General features: G+C 41.3%; 1 protein-coding gene across 2 annotated transcripts in view; it reads right to left on the bottom strand.

The window, feature by feature from the left end:
* nbas (NBAS subunit of NRZ tethering complex) overlaps positions 1-18,138 on the bottom strand; it is a 189,463-nt gene that overhangs the window by 64,849 nt on the left and 106,476 nt on the right. For both annotated transcript variants that reach the window (XM_026918524.3, XM_026918525.3), the window contains exons 41-43: positions 9,959-10,191; positions 8,984-9,094; positions 157-410 (exon numbers count right to left, since the gene is read on the bottom strand). In XM_026918524.3, the coding sequence (XP_026774325.3) occupies positions 157-410; positions 8,984-9,094; positions 9,959-10,191 (598 nt within the window). The remainder of the gene's footprint in view (positions 1-156; positions 411-8,983; positions 9,095-9,958; positions 10,192-18,138) is intronic.

The following is an 18,138-nucleotide window of genomic DNA, read 5'->3' as shown; positions in this document are numbered from 1 at the left end:
ATAATTGCGGATAAATTAGATTTGTCACAGAGAAATTAAGCAGCAGAAGGTTTAGCGTTCCTGTTTGTCCAAAGCGAAGTCGTTTACACACACCAATAATGCGGTTAAAATTATTCAGGACGAGTAGAATGTAAGATCAGTGCTGTTCAAACTCACCGCTGGCCACAGCCTTCAACTTCTTCAGCAGTTTGACGTGTGTGTCAGGTGTCATGGTGGATGAAGGAAGGTAGTCGGTGCACGAGCAGCTCTCCAGTAGCGTGTAGTAGTAGAGCAGACGCTGCAGGTCCACGCCTGCGATGCCTGGGTACACGTACTTGCTCATGTGTGTGTAGAAGGCCTGGGGTTCAGTCTTCAGGGTCTGGAAAAGGCCTAAGGACTCACTTCGGGTCTCAATCTCCTTAGTGGAGAGGCTGAGAGGGAAGACAGAGACACAAGGCCTAATTAGACCTAGGGGTCTGATGGGATAAATGGTAAGCCAGAATATCTGTATGTCTGTCAATCACACTTTGTCAGTCTCCGTCTGTCTGTCTCTCTCTAACAGTCTCCGTCTGTCTGTCTCTCTCTAACAGTCTCTGTCTGTCTGTCTCTCTCTAACAGTCTCTGTCTGTCTGTCTCTCTCTAACAGTCTCTGTCTGTCTGTCAGTCTGTCTCTCTCTAACAGTCTGTCTGTCTGTCTGTCAGTCTCTCTCTAACAGTCTCTGTCTGTCTGTCTCTCTCTAACAGTCTCTGTCTGTCTGTCTCTCTCTAACAGTCTCTGTCTGTCTGTCTGTCAGTCTCTCTCTAACAGTCTCTGTCTATCGGTCTCTCTCTAACAGTCTCTGTCTATCGGTCTCTCTCTAACAGTCTCTGTCAGTCTGTCTGTCAGTCTCTCTCTAGCAGTTTCTATCAGACTCTCTCTAATAGTCTCTCTAGCACTCTCTGCATAATAATAGTCTCCCTCTAGCAGCCTCTGTCTGTGAACCTCTCTCTTTTGCAGTCTCTCTCTAGCAGTCTGGCAGTCTCTCTCTAACAGTCTCTGTCTGTCGGTCTCTCTCTAACAGTCTCTGTCTGTCAGTCTCTCTCTAACAGTCTCTGTCTGTCTGTCTGTCAGTCTCTCTCTAACAGTCTCTGTCTGTCGGTCTCTCTCTAACAGTCTCTGTCTGTCTGTCTGTCGGTCTCTCTCTAACAGTCTCTGTCTGTCTGTCTGTCAGTCTCTCTCTAACAGTCTCTGTCTGTCTGTCTCTCTCTAACAGTCTCTGTCTGTCTGTCTCTCTCTAACAGTCTCTGTCTATCGGTCTCTCTCTAACAGTCTCTGTCTGTCAGTCTCTCTCTAACAGTCTCTGTCTGTCTGTCTCTCTCTAACAGTCTCTGTCTGTCTGTCTCTCTCTAACAGTCTCTGTCTATCGGTCTCTCTCTAACAGTCTCTGTCTGTCAGTCTCTCTCTAACAGTCTCTGTCAGTCTGTCTGTCAGTCTCTCTCTAGCAGTTTCTATCAGACTCTCTCTAATAGTCTCTCTAGCACTCTCTGTATAATAATAGTCTCCCTCTAGCAGCCTCTGTCTGTGAACCTCTCTCTTTTGCAGTCTCTCTCTAGCAGTCTGGCAGTCTCTCTCTAACAGTCTCTGTCTGTCGGTCTCTCTCTAACAGTCTCTGTCTGTCAGTCTCTCTCTAACAGTCTCTGTCTGTCTGTCTGTCAGTCTCTCTCTAACAGTCTCTGTCTGTCTGTCTCTCTCTAACAGTCTCTGTCTGTCTGTCTCTCTCTAACAGTCTCTGTCTATCGGTCTCTCTCTAACAGTCTCTGTCTGTCAGTCTCTCTCTAACAGTCTCTGTCTGTCTGTCTCTCTCTAACAGTCTCTGTCTATCGGTCTCTCTCTAACAGTCTCTGTCTGTCAGTCTCTCTCTAACAGTCTCTGTCAGTCTGTCTGTCAGTCTCTCTCTAGCAGTTTCTATCAGACTCTCTCTAATAGTCTCTCTAGCACTCTCTGTATAATAATAGTCTCCCTCTAGCAGCCTCTGTCTGTGAACCTCTCTCTTTTGCAGTCTCTCTCTAGCAGTCTGGCAGTCTCTCTCTAACAGTCTCTGTCTGTCGGTCTCTCTCTAACAGTCTCTGTCTGTCAGTCTCTCTCTAACAGTCTCTGTCTGTCTGTCTGTCAGTCTCTCTCTAACAGTCTCTGTCTGTCGGTCTCTCTCTAACAGTCTCTGTCTGTCTGTCTGTCGGTCTCTCTCTAACAGTCTCTGTCTGTCTGTCTGTCAGTCTCTCTCTAACAGTCTCTGTCTGTCTGTCTCTCTCTAACAGTCTCTGTCTGTCAGTCTCTCTCTAACAGTCTCTGTCAGTCTGTCTGTCAGTCTCTCTCTAGCAGTTTCTATCAGACTCTCTCTAATAGTCTCTCTAGCACTCTCTGCATAATAATAGTCTCCCTCTAGCAGCCTCTGTCTGTGAACCTCTCTCTTTTGCAGTCTCTCTCTAGCAGTCTGGCAGTCTCTCTCTAACAGTCTCTGTCAGTCAGTCTCTCTCTAACAGTCTCTGTCAGTCAGTCTCTCTCTAACAGTCTCTGTCAGTCAGTCTCTGTCAGTCAGTCTCTCTCTAACAGTCTCTGTCAGTCAGTCTCTCTCTAACAGTCTCAGTCAGTCAGTCTGTCAGTGCCTTTCTGTCAGTCTCTCTCTAGCAGTTTCTATCAGACTCTCTCTAATAGTCTCCCTCTAGCAGCCTCTGTCTGTGAACCTCTCTCTTTTGCAGTCTCTCTCTAGCAGTCTCTGTGTGCGAATCTCTCTCTCTAGCAGTCTCTCTAGCAGTCTCTCTCTAGCAGCCTGTGTGCGAATCTCTCTCTCCAGCAGTCTCTCTCTAGCAGCCTGTCAGTCTCTCTCTAGCAGCCTCTGTGTGCGAATCTCTCTCTCTAGCAGTCTCTCTAGCAGTCTCTCTCTAGCAGCCTGTGTGCGAATCTCTCTCTCCAGCAGTCTCTCTCTAGCAGTCTGTCAGTCTCTCTCTAGCAGCCTCTGTGTGTGAATCTCTCTTTTTAACAGTCTCTCTCTAGCAGTCTCTCTCTCTCTAGCAGTCTATCAGTCTCCCTCTAGCAGCCTCTGTCTGTGAATCTCTCTCTTTTCTCTCTCTGTCTGTGAATCTCTCTCTCTGTTTTTCCATCTATTCATTGTGTCTAATTCCACCTACCTCTATTCGTGTCTGTAACTGTGCATTTTTCTATCTGTGTCTGTCAGTGACTGTCTGTCAGTCTGCCTCAGTGTCTCTGCCTGTCAGACATGTGTGTTGAAATATGCTGCAATTGCTTTTGCTCTATATGTGTCTGGGTCTGTGTGTCTTTCTCTCTTTCACTTTGTCTCTGTATCTCTGCACGTGTCTGTATGTCTCTCTCTATCAAAGTTGAACTGAATCTGTGTTTCTGTCTCTCTCTGTGTTACTGTGTCTATCTCTGCCAGTGTTTCTCTCTGTCTCAGTATGCTTAAACTGGAGACTCCTTCCAAAAATGCCAAATAAAAGTCTCTGTACAGAAAAGTCCCTGTTTAAGTTGTTACTATAGAAAGAATAACATAATAGAATGAGTGAATGATATAAACTTGTGATTTGCAGCTGCACTAGTGTCAAAGCTGCTGTTATAGAAAATTAATCAATACCTTCTGACCAAAAAGAAATGAGAATTCAACAGCACTGTGATATAATATTTAATAACTTTAAACTATTATCTAACATTCAGAAGCTCCTCCGGATTGTGATTGATAGGAAATGTTTGATTTGTGTCGAATTAAATTCTGTAGGCCATCCAGTCATATTTCACTGCTTCATCTCCGCTGCTCATTTCAGCTTGCGTTTAAGCTCATCGTTAATCTCCCACGTATTCTGAGGGCGTCGTGTTTTATTTTGGCTGGAGATTGATTTCCATACTTCATTTGCACGTTTGTGGGAGAATCTATTTTGAGTGTCTGTGTCTTTTTTTTTTTTCTAAATTGAAAGCCCTTTTTCGGCAAAGATGAACAGCTTTCGAGAACAGCTTTCCAATTCTGATGCGTGGAAATGTTTTATAGGGTCGAGCTATCAATAAATTACAAAACGAACCTGCACTGGCTGCCAAGTGCACTCCCTTGGTAGATGTGGTGTGCATGTGAGTGTGTGTGTGTGTGTGTATATGTGTATGTGAAGAGAAAGAGACAGGAGGAGAAAGCGAGAACCCAAACAATGTGTCTGCATTGTGTAGAACAAAAACGATGCCCAGTATCCACTATAAAAAGTCACCTTGGTGGGTGCGAGTTGTGCGCGCTAATCACACATGTTGAGGTCACAAGAAGTCGAAATGCTGCAACAGCAGGCTTTTTGGGAACATTTAGAACCTAAAAAGCTCTCAATTGTAACCTCTGTAGGCTTCTGTTCATGTTTAATGGATGGTACTTCGCTCGCTGCAGGCACACTGCCCTCAGGCCAGAGAGAGCAACAGAAAAGGAGAGAGAGAGAGAGAGAGAGGCTGAGAGACAGCTATATCATAGAGGTGTACTGAAAAGTGTAGCAGCAGAGAGTGAAAGAACAAAGGGAAAAAACAGCAAAGAGAATGAGTGAAAGAGTACGAGTGTTGGACAGAGCCTATTGAATGTGGGAGAAAGAGGTACTAAGGACAATGAGCTTATTAATACAGATTTTTAATAGAATCAACAGCACCACCATTTTCCTCTCTCTCTCTCTCTCTCTCTCTCTCTTTCTCTGTGTGTGTGTGTGTGTGTGCATTGCTGGCATGGGCAGAGGTAGAGTGATAAAAAGAAACATTTTTTTTGTGAGTGAGTCAGTCAAACACACACAAACCCACAGGAGTTTTCCTTCTTGCATCTTTTCTTTTTCTTTTTTTTTCCCCATATACACCAGTAATGGAGTAGTTAACTGGTGGACCTATTCATCGAACTGTGCAATCTGTACTGTAGCCAATCGCATGCATTTATGTAAATTATCTATCTGAACACAGCTCACTGGGAAAGGAAATAAGTTTGACATGACTTATTAAATAAATAAATAAAACAATGCTTATTTACAGGCATTAATAACTAAAGGTTAAGCGTTAACTGGTGTGTGTTCATTCAGCCATTCAGCTGCTTATCCAAACTTTTTTCTAAGCAAGATTTTTTTATGTAGCTGGACCTTCACAAAGTTAGTTGCATCAGTGGATTACTAAAATCCTTACGGTAAAGTCAGTCCACTCGGCCGACAGTTATTACTTTCAAGCTTTCATCTACTTGAATTTAAAGAGACCAACACCAATGAGGAAGGCACAGGTTTGATCCTTTTTACGGTTCTTTCAATGGTAGCACTGATTGTCAGACTGGGGTTAATTAAAGTCCAAAGTGGCTTCCTACATGAACTACACAGGGTGTAACGGAATTGCTTCTACATAATCTAGTGCAGTATAAGGTCAGTAGGATTCTTCCCAAGACAAGACATGTCTTTCTTTTACAGTTTATTTCCATTAGTCGAAGTCTGAGCTACATATGCATTAGCAAGCATCCTTTAAATGAACTATATGTTATAGGAATAGAGATCTTATCTGCAGCATGTCCTTCACACCTCTGAGAGAGACACGTCATTCTGACGTCAGAGACGCCTCCTGCTTGCAGAAACACAGCAGGAGTCTATAGAGATTTTTAATACTAAGTCAGAATTTGTTTTCTAAAATGTTGCGTTCTGCTGTTGGGTGTCAGAATCGGGAAAGATATGTTCACGACCGCGGTCGTTTTTATTGCATACCACCAAATCAGACACCTTTCCAAGCCAACAGAAGACGGTTGTGGATAATAACTGGTCCGAGGAGCTCCGTCTTCACAGCGCACATTTCATCTCAGCTACATAGTGAACTATCAGATCAGTCAACTAGCGACAGAATGAAATTAACAAGCTTAGCTTGCTAGTTAGCAAACATGCCTACGTTATATTGATGTGTAACTCATCTAAAATCTGCATCAAGAAACTAGCTAGCTAACGCTAGATATCTGGATTCCAGACTCTGGGGAGTCACTGACTGCAAAGGATTTACATCCAAGTATTAAAAATAATTCTAATATTCATGATTATGTTGGTTTGTCCAATTACTTTTGAGCCTGTGAAAATGGAGGGAATCTGTAAAAAAATGGCTGTAATTCCTAAAAGCAATGTTTTGGTTAATCCCCTTGAATTAAAACTGAAAGCCTACACTTCAATCACATCATGACTGCTTCATTTCAAATGCATTGTGCTTGTGTACAGAGGCAAAACTCTGAAAATTGTCTCACTGTCCAAATACTTATGGACCTGTCTGTTGTCCGGTAACTGCAGGCTAGACCGCTGCTTAGCATCATTTAGCCACTGACAGGAAACCAGGTTATAAGATAAGGATCTTCTAGAGTTACACCTTTTGAAAGTGTTAGTTTAGATGAACAGCACTGCCTGTCTTTTAGCAGAGAAAATTTAACTAACGTCAATTACGGGACATTAATGTCACAATAACCAAAAAATGCACCTTCGAAATGCAATTTTATATAATATAATTAGCAAAATTACACTCCGCTTTGAGTTGGATATGAATCCCTGACAATACGACGTTGACAAAAGTTGAAAAATGAATAAACTCTCTCATAAATGAGCAATATTCCAATAGTTACATTTACACATGAAAATGTATTTAATCTCATGATGCAAATGTAAATAACAAATAAACTGTGGAAAGCAAGCTTTTTACTCATTAGACTATTATCAATAAACAGCGCATCTAATTATAATCATGTTCATCCGTGTAAATAAACGCAGTGCGGCAAATATTTATGTTTACGTGCCCTCGGTCGTAACGAGGCTATTTGCTGACAAACGAACAAAACAACAAAAGTTGGTGAATAATTGCAAAAAGTTTGCAAACAGGCCCTCTGGTGAAATTCAGGGCCGCTGATATAAACCGTGTAGATTAATTGAAGGGAGATTATGAAAAGCGTTTCCTTATTTCATGTTGTAGGCAAAGAAAGAGGGAAAACAAACGCTCCTGCATGCTAATGAGCACGGAGCGAGCCTCGCGGGGAGGGAGAGAGAGAGAGCAAGAGAGAGAGAGAGAGAGAGAGAGGCGGAGGCAAAAAATATCACACGCGGTAAATCGGTTTCATGCGCTTAATCTGCTCTACAGAGGAGCCAATGCAAAGCGGAGTGTTTATACAGAGAGAATAAAGAGAAGCAAATTGGTCACATAAACAAGGCAAAACTAGTGTGTTTAGAGAGAGATAGAAAAACAGACCTATAAGGGGAGGCATGAAAAGAGAGAAAAAGTGAATGTTATGCTGCCAATATTTTCGTGACAAATTCACCATGTGGAAGATTACATAAAAAGTGTGTGTTTGTATTGTGTGTTCGTGTGTGTGTGTGTGTGTGTGAGTTTCAGATTTGCTCCTCATTTATCCACAGTAGCATTTCTTTGTGCTTGTATTTAGCTAAAGTTTACAGTTCTTATTTAAGCCCCGCCCAAATACATTCCACTTGAATCCCAAATGCCTTCCTATTCACTACATTCGCTCACTACACTGGGTATACATAATAACATTATACATACATATGTATAATAACAATACGTTAATGTAATGAAATACAGCTGAGTGCAAAAGTTTGCACCCCCCATGGGTGCTGTGATTATTTCTCAACCTTCACGTCGATATGGAAGGTATCGTGAGATTTTTTTTTTTATAATGCACTTCTGTGCACATAACTTAATAATAATAGCAATTAAACCTGTCAGATTATTATTATTATTAACTTTTCACTATCCTCCATTCAATTGAATTTTTGCACAGTGCAGTTGTGCATTCCCAGCTAGAAACGCTACAAAACACAATATTAATGCTATGTTTTGCAGTGTATTCGCATAATCCGAACAATGCATGGATGATATTTGGTTCTGTAGCCTATTGCACCAGCAGCAAATCCAAACCTACTGAAAGTTCTGATGGCTGCAGGGTGTAGAACTGAAAATCTCATATCCTCTATAATATTTAGAGATACTTACTAAACCAGTGCAAGACAGCACAGAGGTGAACGCTTCACTACGAACCAAACCATCTGCTAGAATTTTGGGCCTTTAAAATGGGGTCAGTGGCCAAGAAACTAGAAAATATCTTCTACTTGAGATTTCTGTTGTCTCTGGTTGAGAACATGCAGTGCTATACTTTACGGTGCACACACACACACACACACACACACACACACACACACACACACATTAGAGTTGGAATTCACCACAACGCCAAACTCACAAAGTCTTCATAATGCGAGACGAAATGAAATGCGTAAAGGTTGGCAGGTCTGGTAATAAAATCAAACTAACGTCACTGGATATCACACAGTGTAACATTATGTAGGGACAATAAACTTGACAGTAAAAGCTTTTAAAACAAATACACTGTTCATTTTTAGAGTTTTAGATTTTCCTACATCAAGACTTTTTTTTTTTTTTGGCTAAAATCATAATGAATGAATGAATCAACTAGTAGGAAATGGAATATTAAACATATATATATATTTTTTTGCTTTTAAATATTGAATACAACAAAAGTGCATTTATTTTTTGGGTGTGTTTCCCAAAAAAAAAAAAAAAAAAAAACCCTCCATTCCACTCTGAAGTGGTACATGCTGGATATGACACAATGACACAAGGTTCTCTTGTTCCCCTGAAGTGTGAGGGACGAGCGTTTATAATCGCTGTCCATCTTTCTGCTTTCTGCAAATATGATCAGTGATAGTGATGGAAAGATTTACTACAAGATTCAGGAATAAAGGAGTTCAAATCAGTGAAAGAGTCAGTTCACAGATTCCTTCAGTGGTTAGCAAGCCAGAGGATATTACAGAGTTTTGTGAAATAAGGGATGATGGCTAGAAAATGCTTCTCTATCTCTCCCTCGTAGTTGAGTCAATTGCCTCTCTGTGAACTGACCATAACCTCTGACTAGGCGTGTGTGTGTGTGTGTGTGTGTGTGTGTGTGTGTGTGTGTGTGTTTTGAGTCTTTCTTACCCGCTGTCTGTGAAGAGGAACTCAAGATGCGTCATATACACCTCCCACAGTGGAATACTGTAGCGCTGAGCCAAAGAGCGAGAGATCCCATACACACTCTCATCTAAAGTCCTACACACACACACACACACAGTATAGTATTAGCAGTAACACTATTGCAGTGGTAGTAGTAATACACTAATATAGTAATAATATATAGTAACACTTAAAATTCTAAAAGCAAGACACTACATTTAGAAATGGCAATTTTGATCAAAACGTTTTCAGATTTTTGAATAAACTGTATTTATGTCATGTCTTTATTACTAGAGTTTAAGAGATCAACACAGAACAGAAAAGAATGTTTATTTCACTGCTTTTGTCCGCTTATCTGAACCTTTGTGCATCATCTGAACCTTAGCTATTTTGAAGAAGGCTTTAAGCTACCCAATAATTATATATATATATGAATGATGTATATGTTAGAATATCAACGATCAGCTGGCGATCAGTTCTGCAATAGGACGGTTCTCGTCCGAAAAAAATCAGTCGAGTTCCAGTCACAAAATGCTGTGGCTTAAGGACATCAACAGGCAGTTGTGGAAACACTCATACTAAGTTATTTTGATCGCAAATAGACAGCGGAGATCGAGAACTGTTCACACCTGACATATTCACATTCACATATTCACAGCAGGGTTTCTGGATCAAAAGCAGTGCAATGGCATTCAAACAGCCCAAACAAAACCAGTGTAATAAACAAAACTCGAGTGTATAGCTGCACACGAAATTAAACCGCTGGGTGATCAGATGTTTTTTTCTCCCCGATCCTGTCTTAGCCTTCACCCCAGAGCTGGCTATGAATGAACTTGGTGAAAATATTCATATTAACAGAAAAAAAAAAAAAGAGTTGCTTTTTAATATTTCAAAACATTTGGTCCTCAGAAGCATGGGATCACCCACACACACACACACACACACACACACAGCACGCACTCAGCCAGCCCGAGGATGGTCTCCTTTTTGTAGTGGCTGTCGTTACTGAAGCGCTGCACGTCCACTCCTCGGCCGAGACTCCGCAGCACCTGGGCCTGAGTGAAATCCGTCAGACGCTCACTATAGAGCCGCAGCTGACCAATCAGAGCCTCCAGCTCCTTGTCTGCCCAATCAAAACCTTCGCGGTCAGTCACATGCTTGGTCACAAGACGAATCAGCTCCTTCGGATCAGCCTGAAGTCACACACAGGGAAGAGAACATGAAACAGTCCGCAGAAGCTGACTACTGGAAGCCGCATAAAGCATGAAAACCTTCGCTTAGGGCTTAATACCTAAAAAGTGTGGCCATGGATACTTAAATATATATCTACATTAAAAAAAAATATCTACATTATGAAAAAACTCTCCCTGGTTGCTGGCTGTGCGTTTTGGAAGCACATCTGTAATACCTTACAAATTAGATTCACTTTTGCCGTGATTAGTGTTATAGTTCAAAATCATGTAAAACGCATTCTGTTCAAAATAGTAGAGGAAAAGAAAGAAAACTAAAGCTTGAATAAAAAGTTTCAAACTGAAGAATAATACAGCAGATACTCTCCTCTACAGTATGCTTCCTTGGAAGATTGTCCTGTTTTCTCTTATTTATAACCTGAACTGCACAAAAACCTGCTAGCTGGAGGATCCACATGCAGCTGTGTGTGAGTGTGTGTGTGTGTGTGTGTTAGTGTACATATTTGTATACAACACTGCTGAATAAACTGCTGTAAGGAATGAGCTGTAAGGAAAACAGGATCAAAAAGGATCTAAAACACAGAGGACAAGAGAGGAGAATGAGAGCAGAATAGAGGAAAATATCATCAAAGAAATGGTGGATACAAGGACTGGGATGTGGAGGCAGTGAAGGGAAGTGTGTCTCACACCATCGCACATCATCTTTCACGATTAAACATCTCCATTTAAGCAGCCTCTCTCTATGCAGACACTTAATGCAATGCAAAAGGGTGAAAATACTATTGGATGTTATTCCTGGGGCTCCAAACTAGGGGTCACGTCATTTACAAATGGGATCGTGACAATAAGCTCATGACAACAATCACAACAACATTGGACAGTTTTAAAGAGAAACAGAGCTGGTCAGTGTGTAACATCGCTGTCAGTCTAAAACGTAACATCGGTGTCAGTATAAAATCACTAAACATTTACACCTCGATGTGGAAACGTGATGGACAGGGATGCCGTGCCATCTAGCGAACGTCGCAGGTGAGAGTGAACAATGGTGCTCACGTCGCCACTTGCTTCTGCAGCTGCATGCAAAAACCATACATCAAGTATATATCGGGGTGTATCATGCCACCCTCCTCTAACAACGCAGCACTTCCCAATAGACTAGTAAATATAGCACAATGAATATTCTTTTCTTTTCTATTCTTACACATACATGTTACTGACATAATAAATTGTTCAAATATTACAGTAGTCCTATGTCAGAAATCTGGAACTTCAAAAAAAAAAAAATGCAGGGTTTGGGGTCGCAGAAAATTCATGCTGCCCTTTTGGGTTCACTTGCTCAAAAAGATTGAAAAAGAGCCGCTGCATTATTCTACCTCTTTTGGTATTGGTATGTACCATTTGGCCGCTTTGACTCTAGTTCAACCAAATCCACACTGCAGAAGCACAGTTTCATTACTGTCTTCCTAAAATATGAGTTTCCTACCTGAAGCATTACATCTCCTGCTCAAACCCAAAAGAAGTTGCTCTTTTAATAAAGTGCAGTTACTCTTTAGGGCAAAATGAAAAAGATATTTGGTGTTAGGTGTTAGATTTACTTTACTTGGGGTTTGTTACATTCCAGAAAGAGCTTCAGTGAACAAGTGATTAGAATGTACTGTGAGCTGGAACACAGTCCTGCTGCTAGTCTATATGCCCTTAAACACCGATCAGCCATAACATGAAAACCACTTACAGGTGAAGTGAATAACATGGATTATTACAGCGGCACCTGTCGGGGGGTGGGATATATTAGGCAGCAGGTGAAGAGTCAGCTCTCAAAGTTGATGTGTTGTATTTACTGATAGAGACTTCAAAGCACTTTTGTAAGGATAAGGGTGTCTGCCAAATGCCGTAAATGTAAATGTGTTGGAAGCAGGAAAAATGGACAAGTGTATGGATCTCAGCGACTTTGTCAGGGGCTTGTGGGGTGTTCCCGGTGGTTAGTACCTACCAAAAGTGGCCCAAGGAAGGACAACCGGTGAACTAGCGACAGGGTCATGGGCTCCCAAGGCTCACTGATGCGCATGGGGAGTGAAAGTCCATCTGGTCTGATCCCACAGAAGAGCCACAGTAAAAGTTAAAGCTGGCTCTGATAGAAAGGTGTCAGAACACACAGTGCATTGCAGCTTGCTGTGTATGGGGCTGCATAGCTGCAGACAGGTCAATGGGCACGTGAGCATCAGAATGGGCATAACTGAACTGGCTCCATGAACTGAATCACAGTTTCTTTTACATCATGTGGATGGCCGGGTGCGTGTGCGTCGTACACCCGGGAAAGAGATGGCACCAGGATGCACTATGGGAAGAACGCAAGCCGGTGGAGGCAGTGTGATACTCTGGGCAATGTTCTGATGGGAAACTTTGGGTCCTGGCATTCATGTGGATGTTACTTTGACACGTACCACCTACCTAAACATTGTTGCAGACCAAGTACACCACTTCATGGCAACGGTATTCCCTAATGGCAGTGGCCTCTTTCAGCAGGATAATGCTCCCTGCCACACTGCAAAAATTGTTCAGGAATGGTTTGAGGAACATGACAAAGAGTTCAAGGTGATGACTTGGCCTCCAGATTCCCCAGATCTCAGTCCGATCGAGCATCTGTGGGATGTGCTGGACAAACAAGTCCGATCCATGGAGGCCCGACCTCACGACTTACAGGACTTAAAGGATCTGCTGCTATTGTCTTGGTGCCAGAGACCACACACACCTTCAGAGGTCATGTGGAGTCCATGCCTCGACGGGTCAGAGATGTTTCGGAGGCACAAGGGGGAACTACACAATATTAGGCAGGTGGTTTTAATGTTATGGCAGATCGGTGTAATTTTCTGGGTAGATTTCCTTTTAAAAACGATAGAGAATGCTAATATAAAAAGGACAAAAAACATCCACAGTGAATGTAGTGAATATTGAAGTGAATATTTTTAAAATAAATGAAATGATTATTTTTTGGAGACTCCAGCAGAGACGTGCTGCCTTGTGCGAAGCTGTGGCTCTATAAGTAAAAGCATCAGTAGGCCTATTTGTGTCTGTTTACAACACATTATCTGTTCAGTCCGAATGTATTTGTATTCGGTTACATCCTTAAGAGGTAGAAATACGCAGAACTGGCAGCGTGAGGTGTGAATTCTGCCTCTGACTTTTCTATAGCAGTGCATAATTGGTTTGAACTGGAGATACGTATGGAATTTTTTTTGTTGTTGCTGTTTAAATCCCACTCATGTGGTTATTATTACTGTTTGCATCTGCAAGAAATATTTCCTATGGAATTTAGCTGGTTCTGATTCCTAAAATATGCATTTATAAATATAAATACAAACTAGTGGCTTAATATAGCATAAACCACCGCAACCCTGACCAGCTAGTCAGTGAGGAGCGCTGCATGTTCACATTAACAAGCATGATCACTGTTTGGGAAGCTCAAGAAACAAACAAACTGGGCAGTTCCTGATTGGAAAAAGACCAGATGATGTTTTTCCAATTTCTGTGAGTCTGTGCCCACTGCAGCCTTAGATTGCTGTTGTGGAACCTGATGTGGTTTTCTGCTGTTGTAGCTCATCTGCCTCAAGGTGTGAGATGCTTTTCTGCTCACCACGGTTGTAAAGAGTGGTTATTTGAGATACCGTCGCTGAAGATCTTGACCTGTATCTGCATAATTTTATGCATTGGGTAAACAAAAGTATAATTATATAACCACATCATGGATCAGAATCAAGGTTATTGTGATTCCTATCAGTAAATTATGTGTAATATTAAGTCATTACTCAAATCCTCTGCTTTAAGCATTTAAACTAGACCATGAATTTGGTTTTAAGATGAAAATGTTTTGCAAACCTTTTTGTTTGTGTGTGTGTGTGTGTGTCAGGGCTATGAAGGCTATGATGAATGTTTGGCTGTGATTCCCAATCTCTGTACTCAGTCATGCGCTAGAACACTGTTTTATGTGCGCACTACCAATTATGCTAAACAGAATTTTTTTTCCCTCTCAGTCGAAAGAGCTTTACATGGCACTGATCCTGTAACTTGCAACTCTTAAAAGTAGGTGCCCGTGCATTGCTCGTCTGAATTAAACGGCACTAAAAAAGCTTTTAGGTTGAAAGGACAGAAGAGCGAGTGACAGTCAGTGAGGGATTGCCACTAAATAATGACGCAAAAGGATTCACACACATGCACATGCGGGGAGGTGTCCATTAAAAAACTAAAATAAAATCACTGAATTGCTGCTGACTCATAGTGCTGGAGGAGTTGCAGCTGCTTCAAAACTCGAGGCGCTCAAGTCGGTTTTGCCATCTCACACCTCAACACAGTGCCATTAATGCATTAACCTAAAAAAGAATTCGCATTAAGGTGAGCAGTTAAGGTTAAGCGCCAGGGTCAGAGGTCGCGCTTAATGAAATTTCAGTTCTATAAATCCAGACCAAATCTTATAAAGTTTCCTTTATAGCCACAAACACACTGCATTATTACTATTCTATTAATATGTTATAACTACTCTAGAGACCTTTAAAAGACAGAATAATTCAAACATTTCACACATATGTATTCTTTAAATGTTAGCTTCATCACAGACCAAAATTCTCAGACATCAAGAACTGCTTTCATATATAATTTATTAAAAACTTTCACTGGGTGCTTATTTAAACTTGATATATTATTTAACTGAGGTATTTTAATCCCTCTATGAAACGGCAATCTCTATATTCTTTTAAGAACTCTCAGTAAACTACATTTCTATCTATCAGAGTATATATACGTGTTAATTTTTCAGTAAGTAGCACTACGGCCTACTAATATCTCGAGAAAAATATCATATTTTGTTTTGGTCGGCTAAGAACCTAAACTCTAAACAAAAGTCTGAAAGCTATGGGCTACAGTGATGATGTGTATGGAGGCACGGTGGCTTAGTAGTTAGTACGTTCGTCTCGTCCCTCCAGGGCTGGGGGTTCGATTCCTGCCTCCGCCCCGTGTGTGTGCGGAGTTTGCATGCTCTCCCTGTGGTTCGGGGACTCCAGTTTCCTCCCCCAGCCCAACAACATGCTTTGTAGGCTGATTGGCATGTCTAAATTGTCCGGTGTGTGTGTGTGTGTGTGTCCAGGGTGTCCCCTGCCTTGTGCCCTGAGTCCCCTGGGATGGGCTCCAGGCTCCCTGCGACTCTGTGTAGGATAAGCGGTACAGACACTGGATGTAAATGGTCAAGACGTTTTGCTTTAACTGTGAGGTGACTGCATTGTACTAACACAGAGACAGTTTTTTTCTCTGTGGATGGATTCACTAAAGAAATGCATGGCAATTCATGCATACAAACATCCAGAATCCAGAACCTGATCTCTGTTAAAATGCAGAGTTCTTACTAAAACTGCAGGAAGTTACATTTAGCTGCAGGTATAATTGTCTAGACTTGAGCAAAATTGTTGTTCCTTGCTGTAAATCATACGTAATCTTAAGAAAGCAACAAAATTAGCTAACACGTGTTAACTGATCTTTATGTTAATGAAATGCACCTGAATTGACTTAACAACATAAATGAGCAAAAACCTAATTACAGTGTGTTTCTAAATGTGGATAATTACTGACCTCCTGGTGGAAATACTGGAACTTGCTTCAGCCTCAGGTCTGAATTTTATATCACTTAAAAACTACAAACAGGTTCATTAATATGTTTGTTCATACTGAGGGCACCATTGAGGGCTTAATTGTACTCATGGATGGTAAAAACAATTAGTTTTCAATTGTAACAAGTAATCAATATTAGTAAACTAGTTAGTTAATTTGTTAATTATGTATCATGTTTTTTTTTGTTGTTGAATATTATCCACACTAGGAATGAAATAGTTCTTATGCTTAAACTCAGACATCACAATACTAAATATCAAAAGATCTCTCTAAGACATAATAGAGTTTAAGTTTTCTTTAATTTCTCATTAAATTTACATTAGTTGCTCTTTAATATTCATGTTATTGCATAATTACATTCGCAGTTCGCAGCATTACTGCAAACATCATTACTAATTAGAAATAACGGTCAACTTCCTAATTACTACACATACTAATGAACTAACTAATTATCTGAATAACGCAGGTCAAAAGATCTACTTCGAGCAAAGCTTCAGGAAACGCCAGCTACAGGCAGAGTACTTGCAGCACAGACGCCGGCGTCTGCATGACATTAGTAAGTGCACTTTATCAAAAGCGTAGCTTGCTGTTAGCGCGACATCACGGGGGCCAAGCGGAAGCCGCCGCTGCTCTCGCATTGCCAGGGCATAATTAACACGCTTCGAGTTCAGACGCGCACACGGGTACTGCCTGTAATCCTGATAAGAGCGGGGACTTAGAAAATGAAGAGATGGACGGGGGATAAACAGAGAGACGAGCAGAGATACAAATTAGAGGGAGACGATATAACAGAAAGAGAAGAAGAAAGCCAGGGGGAGGGGTTAACTGGAGAGGAGTACTTGGAGGATAGATGGATTAGAGGAGAGAACTGAGTGATAGAGCAGAAGTAAAAGAGAAAGAGGATAAAAGAATGGAGGAGAGGACACAGAGGAAGGATGGAAGGTAACAGATGTATAGTTTACCGAATATTACTGTATTATCAGCTAAGGAATAAAATGAATTAAACATATCTTATGTCTTCATAGGGACCAAATGGTGTATCTCTCACTCTCTCTCTTACACACACACACACACACACACACACACACACACACAATCCATTTACAGTACACTTTGCCAACGTTCTTCCTTGCAATGTCCTCGGAAGCTGCACATTATAGTCTAATTAGCATTAGAGATTCTTATTTAATATCAGAGATGTCACTCACGCTATGGGAGGTTAGCACCTGCGCTAACATGCACTAACACTAACAGATTCTGAAAGGCTACTGGTGAGAGAAGAGAAACACACAGCTGAGGGCCTCGCTAACGAGCTCGTTACGCTTCCCCTCGTTAAGCATGTGAGTGAGAGAGAGAGAGAGAGAGAGAGAGAGAGAGAGAATATGGCAGCGTTGCTTGTACACAGGTGACTACCTATAAATCATTTCGTCTTCAGTATCATACACATTTCATCATGGAGTCAGTGCACATGTAATCTGACAGGGTCACGCTCATTAAGACCTACCTGATATCTATTAAACGTGGCGCCAACATAACGAGGGCATTAACACACAACTCACAACACACACACACACACATCTCTATACTTTAAACTAACACCACAGCGCTGCTGCATTCAGCCGTCTGATTGGTCAGGATGTTCGCTAACAGAGCGACAAATCGCAGGTTAATATCAATGCACTCCTTCTAATATCGTTATCGTTTCTATAGTAACAGCTCATTCACATGGACTTGATGTAGGACAGACGCTCTGATGGCTAATAAAAAGCCACTGGACAAAGAAAAGCGTTTAATTGACAAGGTGAAGCTTGCTATATTCTGTATTAAACATCGTTTATGTTGAACATACACACAAGGAGTCTCCAGTCTCAGTGTTTTTATAATGATTAGTAACTTTTCTCCACTGTTAAGACTTCAGCACAGACGGATTCATGCTTCTCGGAGTCTCAGTAACATGACAAATGGTGCTTTCTTTTTTTTAACTTCAAGAGAGAGAAAATGAATTCTCTGTCACTATATTACTATAACAACAGCACAGCTTGTAGTGTTGTATTTCACACAAACTGTACAGCTATAGACGATCTCAGCTGCTTCTGCTTTCAAAAAGCGAACATCTCAGAAAGAATTCACTTTTAATCCGATCTAAACAAGTGCATGAAGGGAAAACAGGAAAGCCCCAGTTAGTCCTCGCTGACACCAGCAAGAAAAGCATGTTAGACTTAGAGAACGCTTTTAAAATGTCACAAACATTAACCTTTCATATAGGCTTGAAATGTCTGTTTCTGCCCTTTATTGTAT

This window comes from Pangasianodon hypophthalmus, chromosome 30 (genome assembly GCF_027358585.1).
Source record: "Pangasianodon hypophthalmus isolate fPanHyp1 chromosome 30, fPanHyp1.pri, whole genome shotgun sequence".
Taxonomy (NCBI): domain Eukaryota; kingdom Metazoa; phylum Chordata; class Actinopteri; order Siluriformes; family Pangasiidae; genus Pangasianodon; species Pangasianodon hypophthalmus.
Note: the sequence above shows the minus strand (reverse complement) of the source record. Positions and strands in the feature narration are given on the sequence as shown.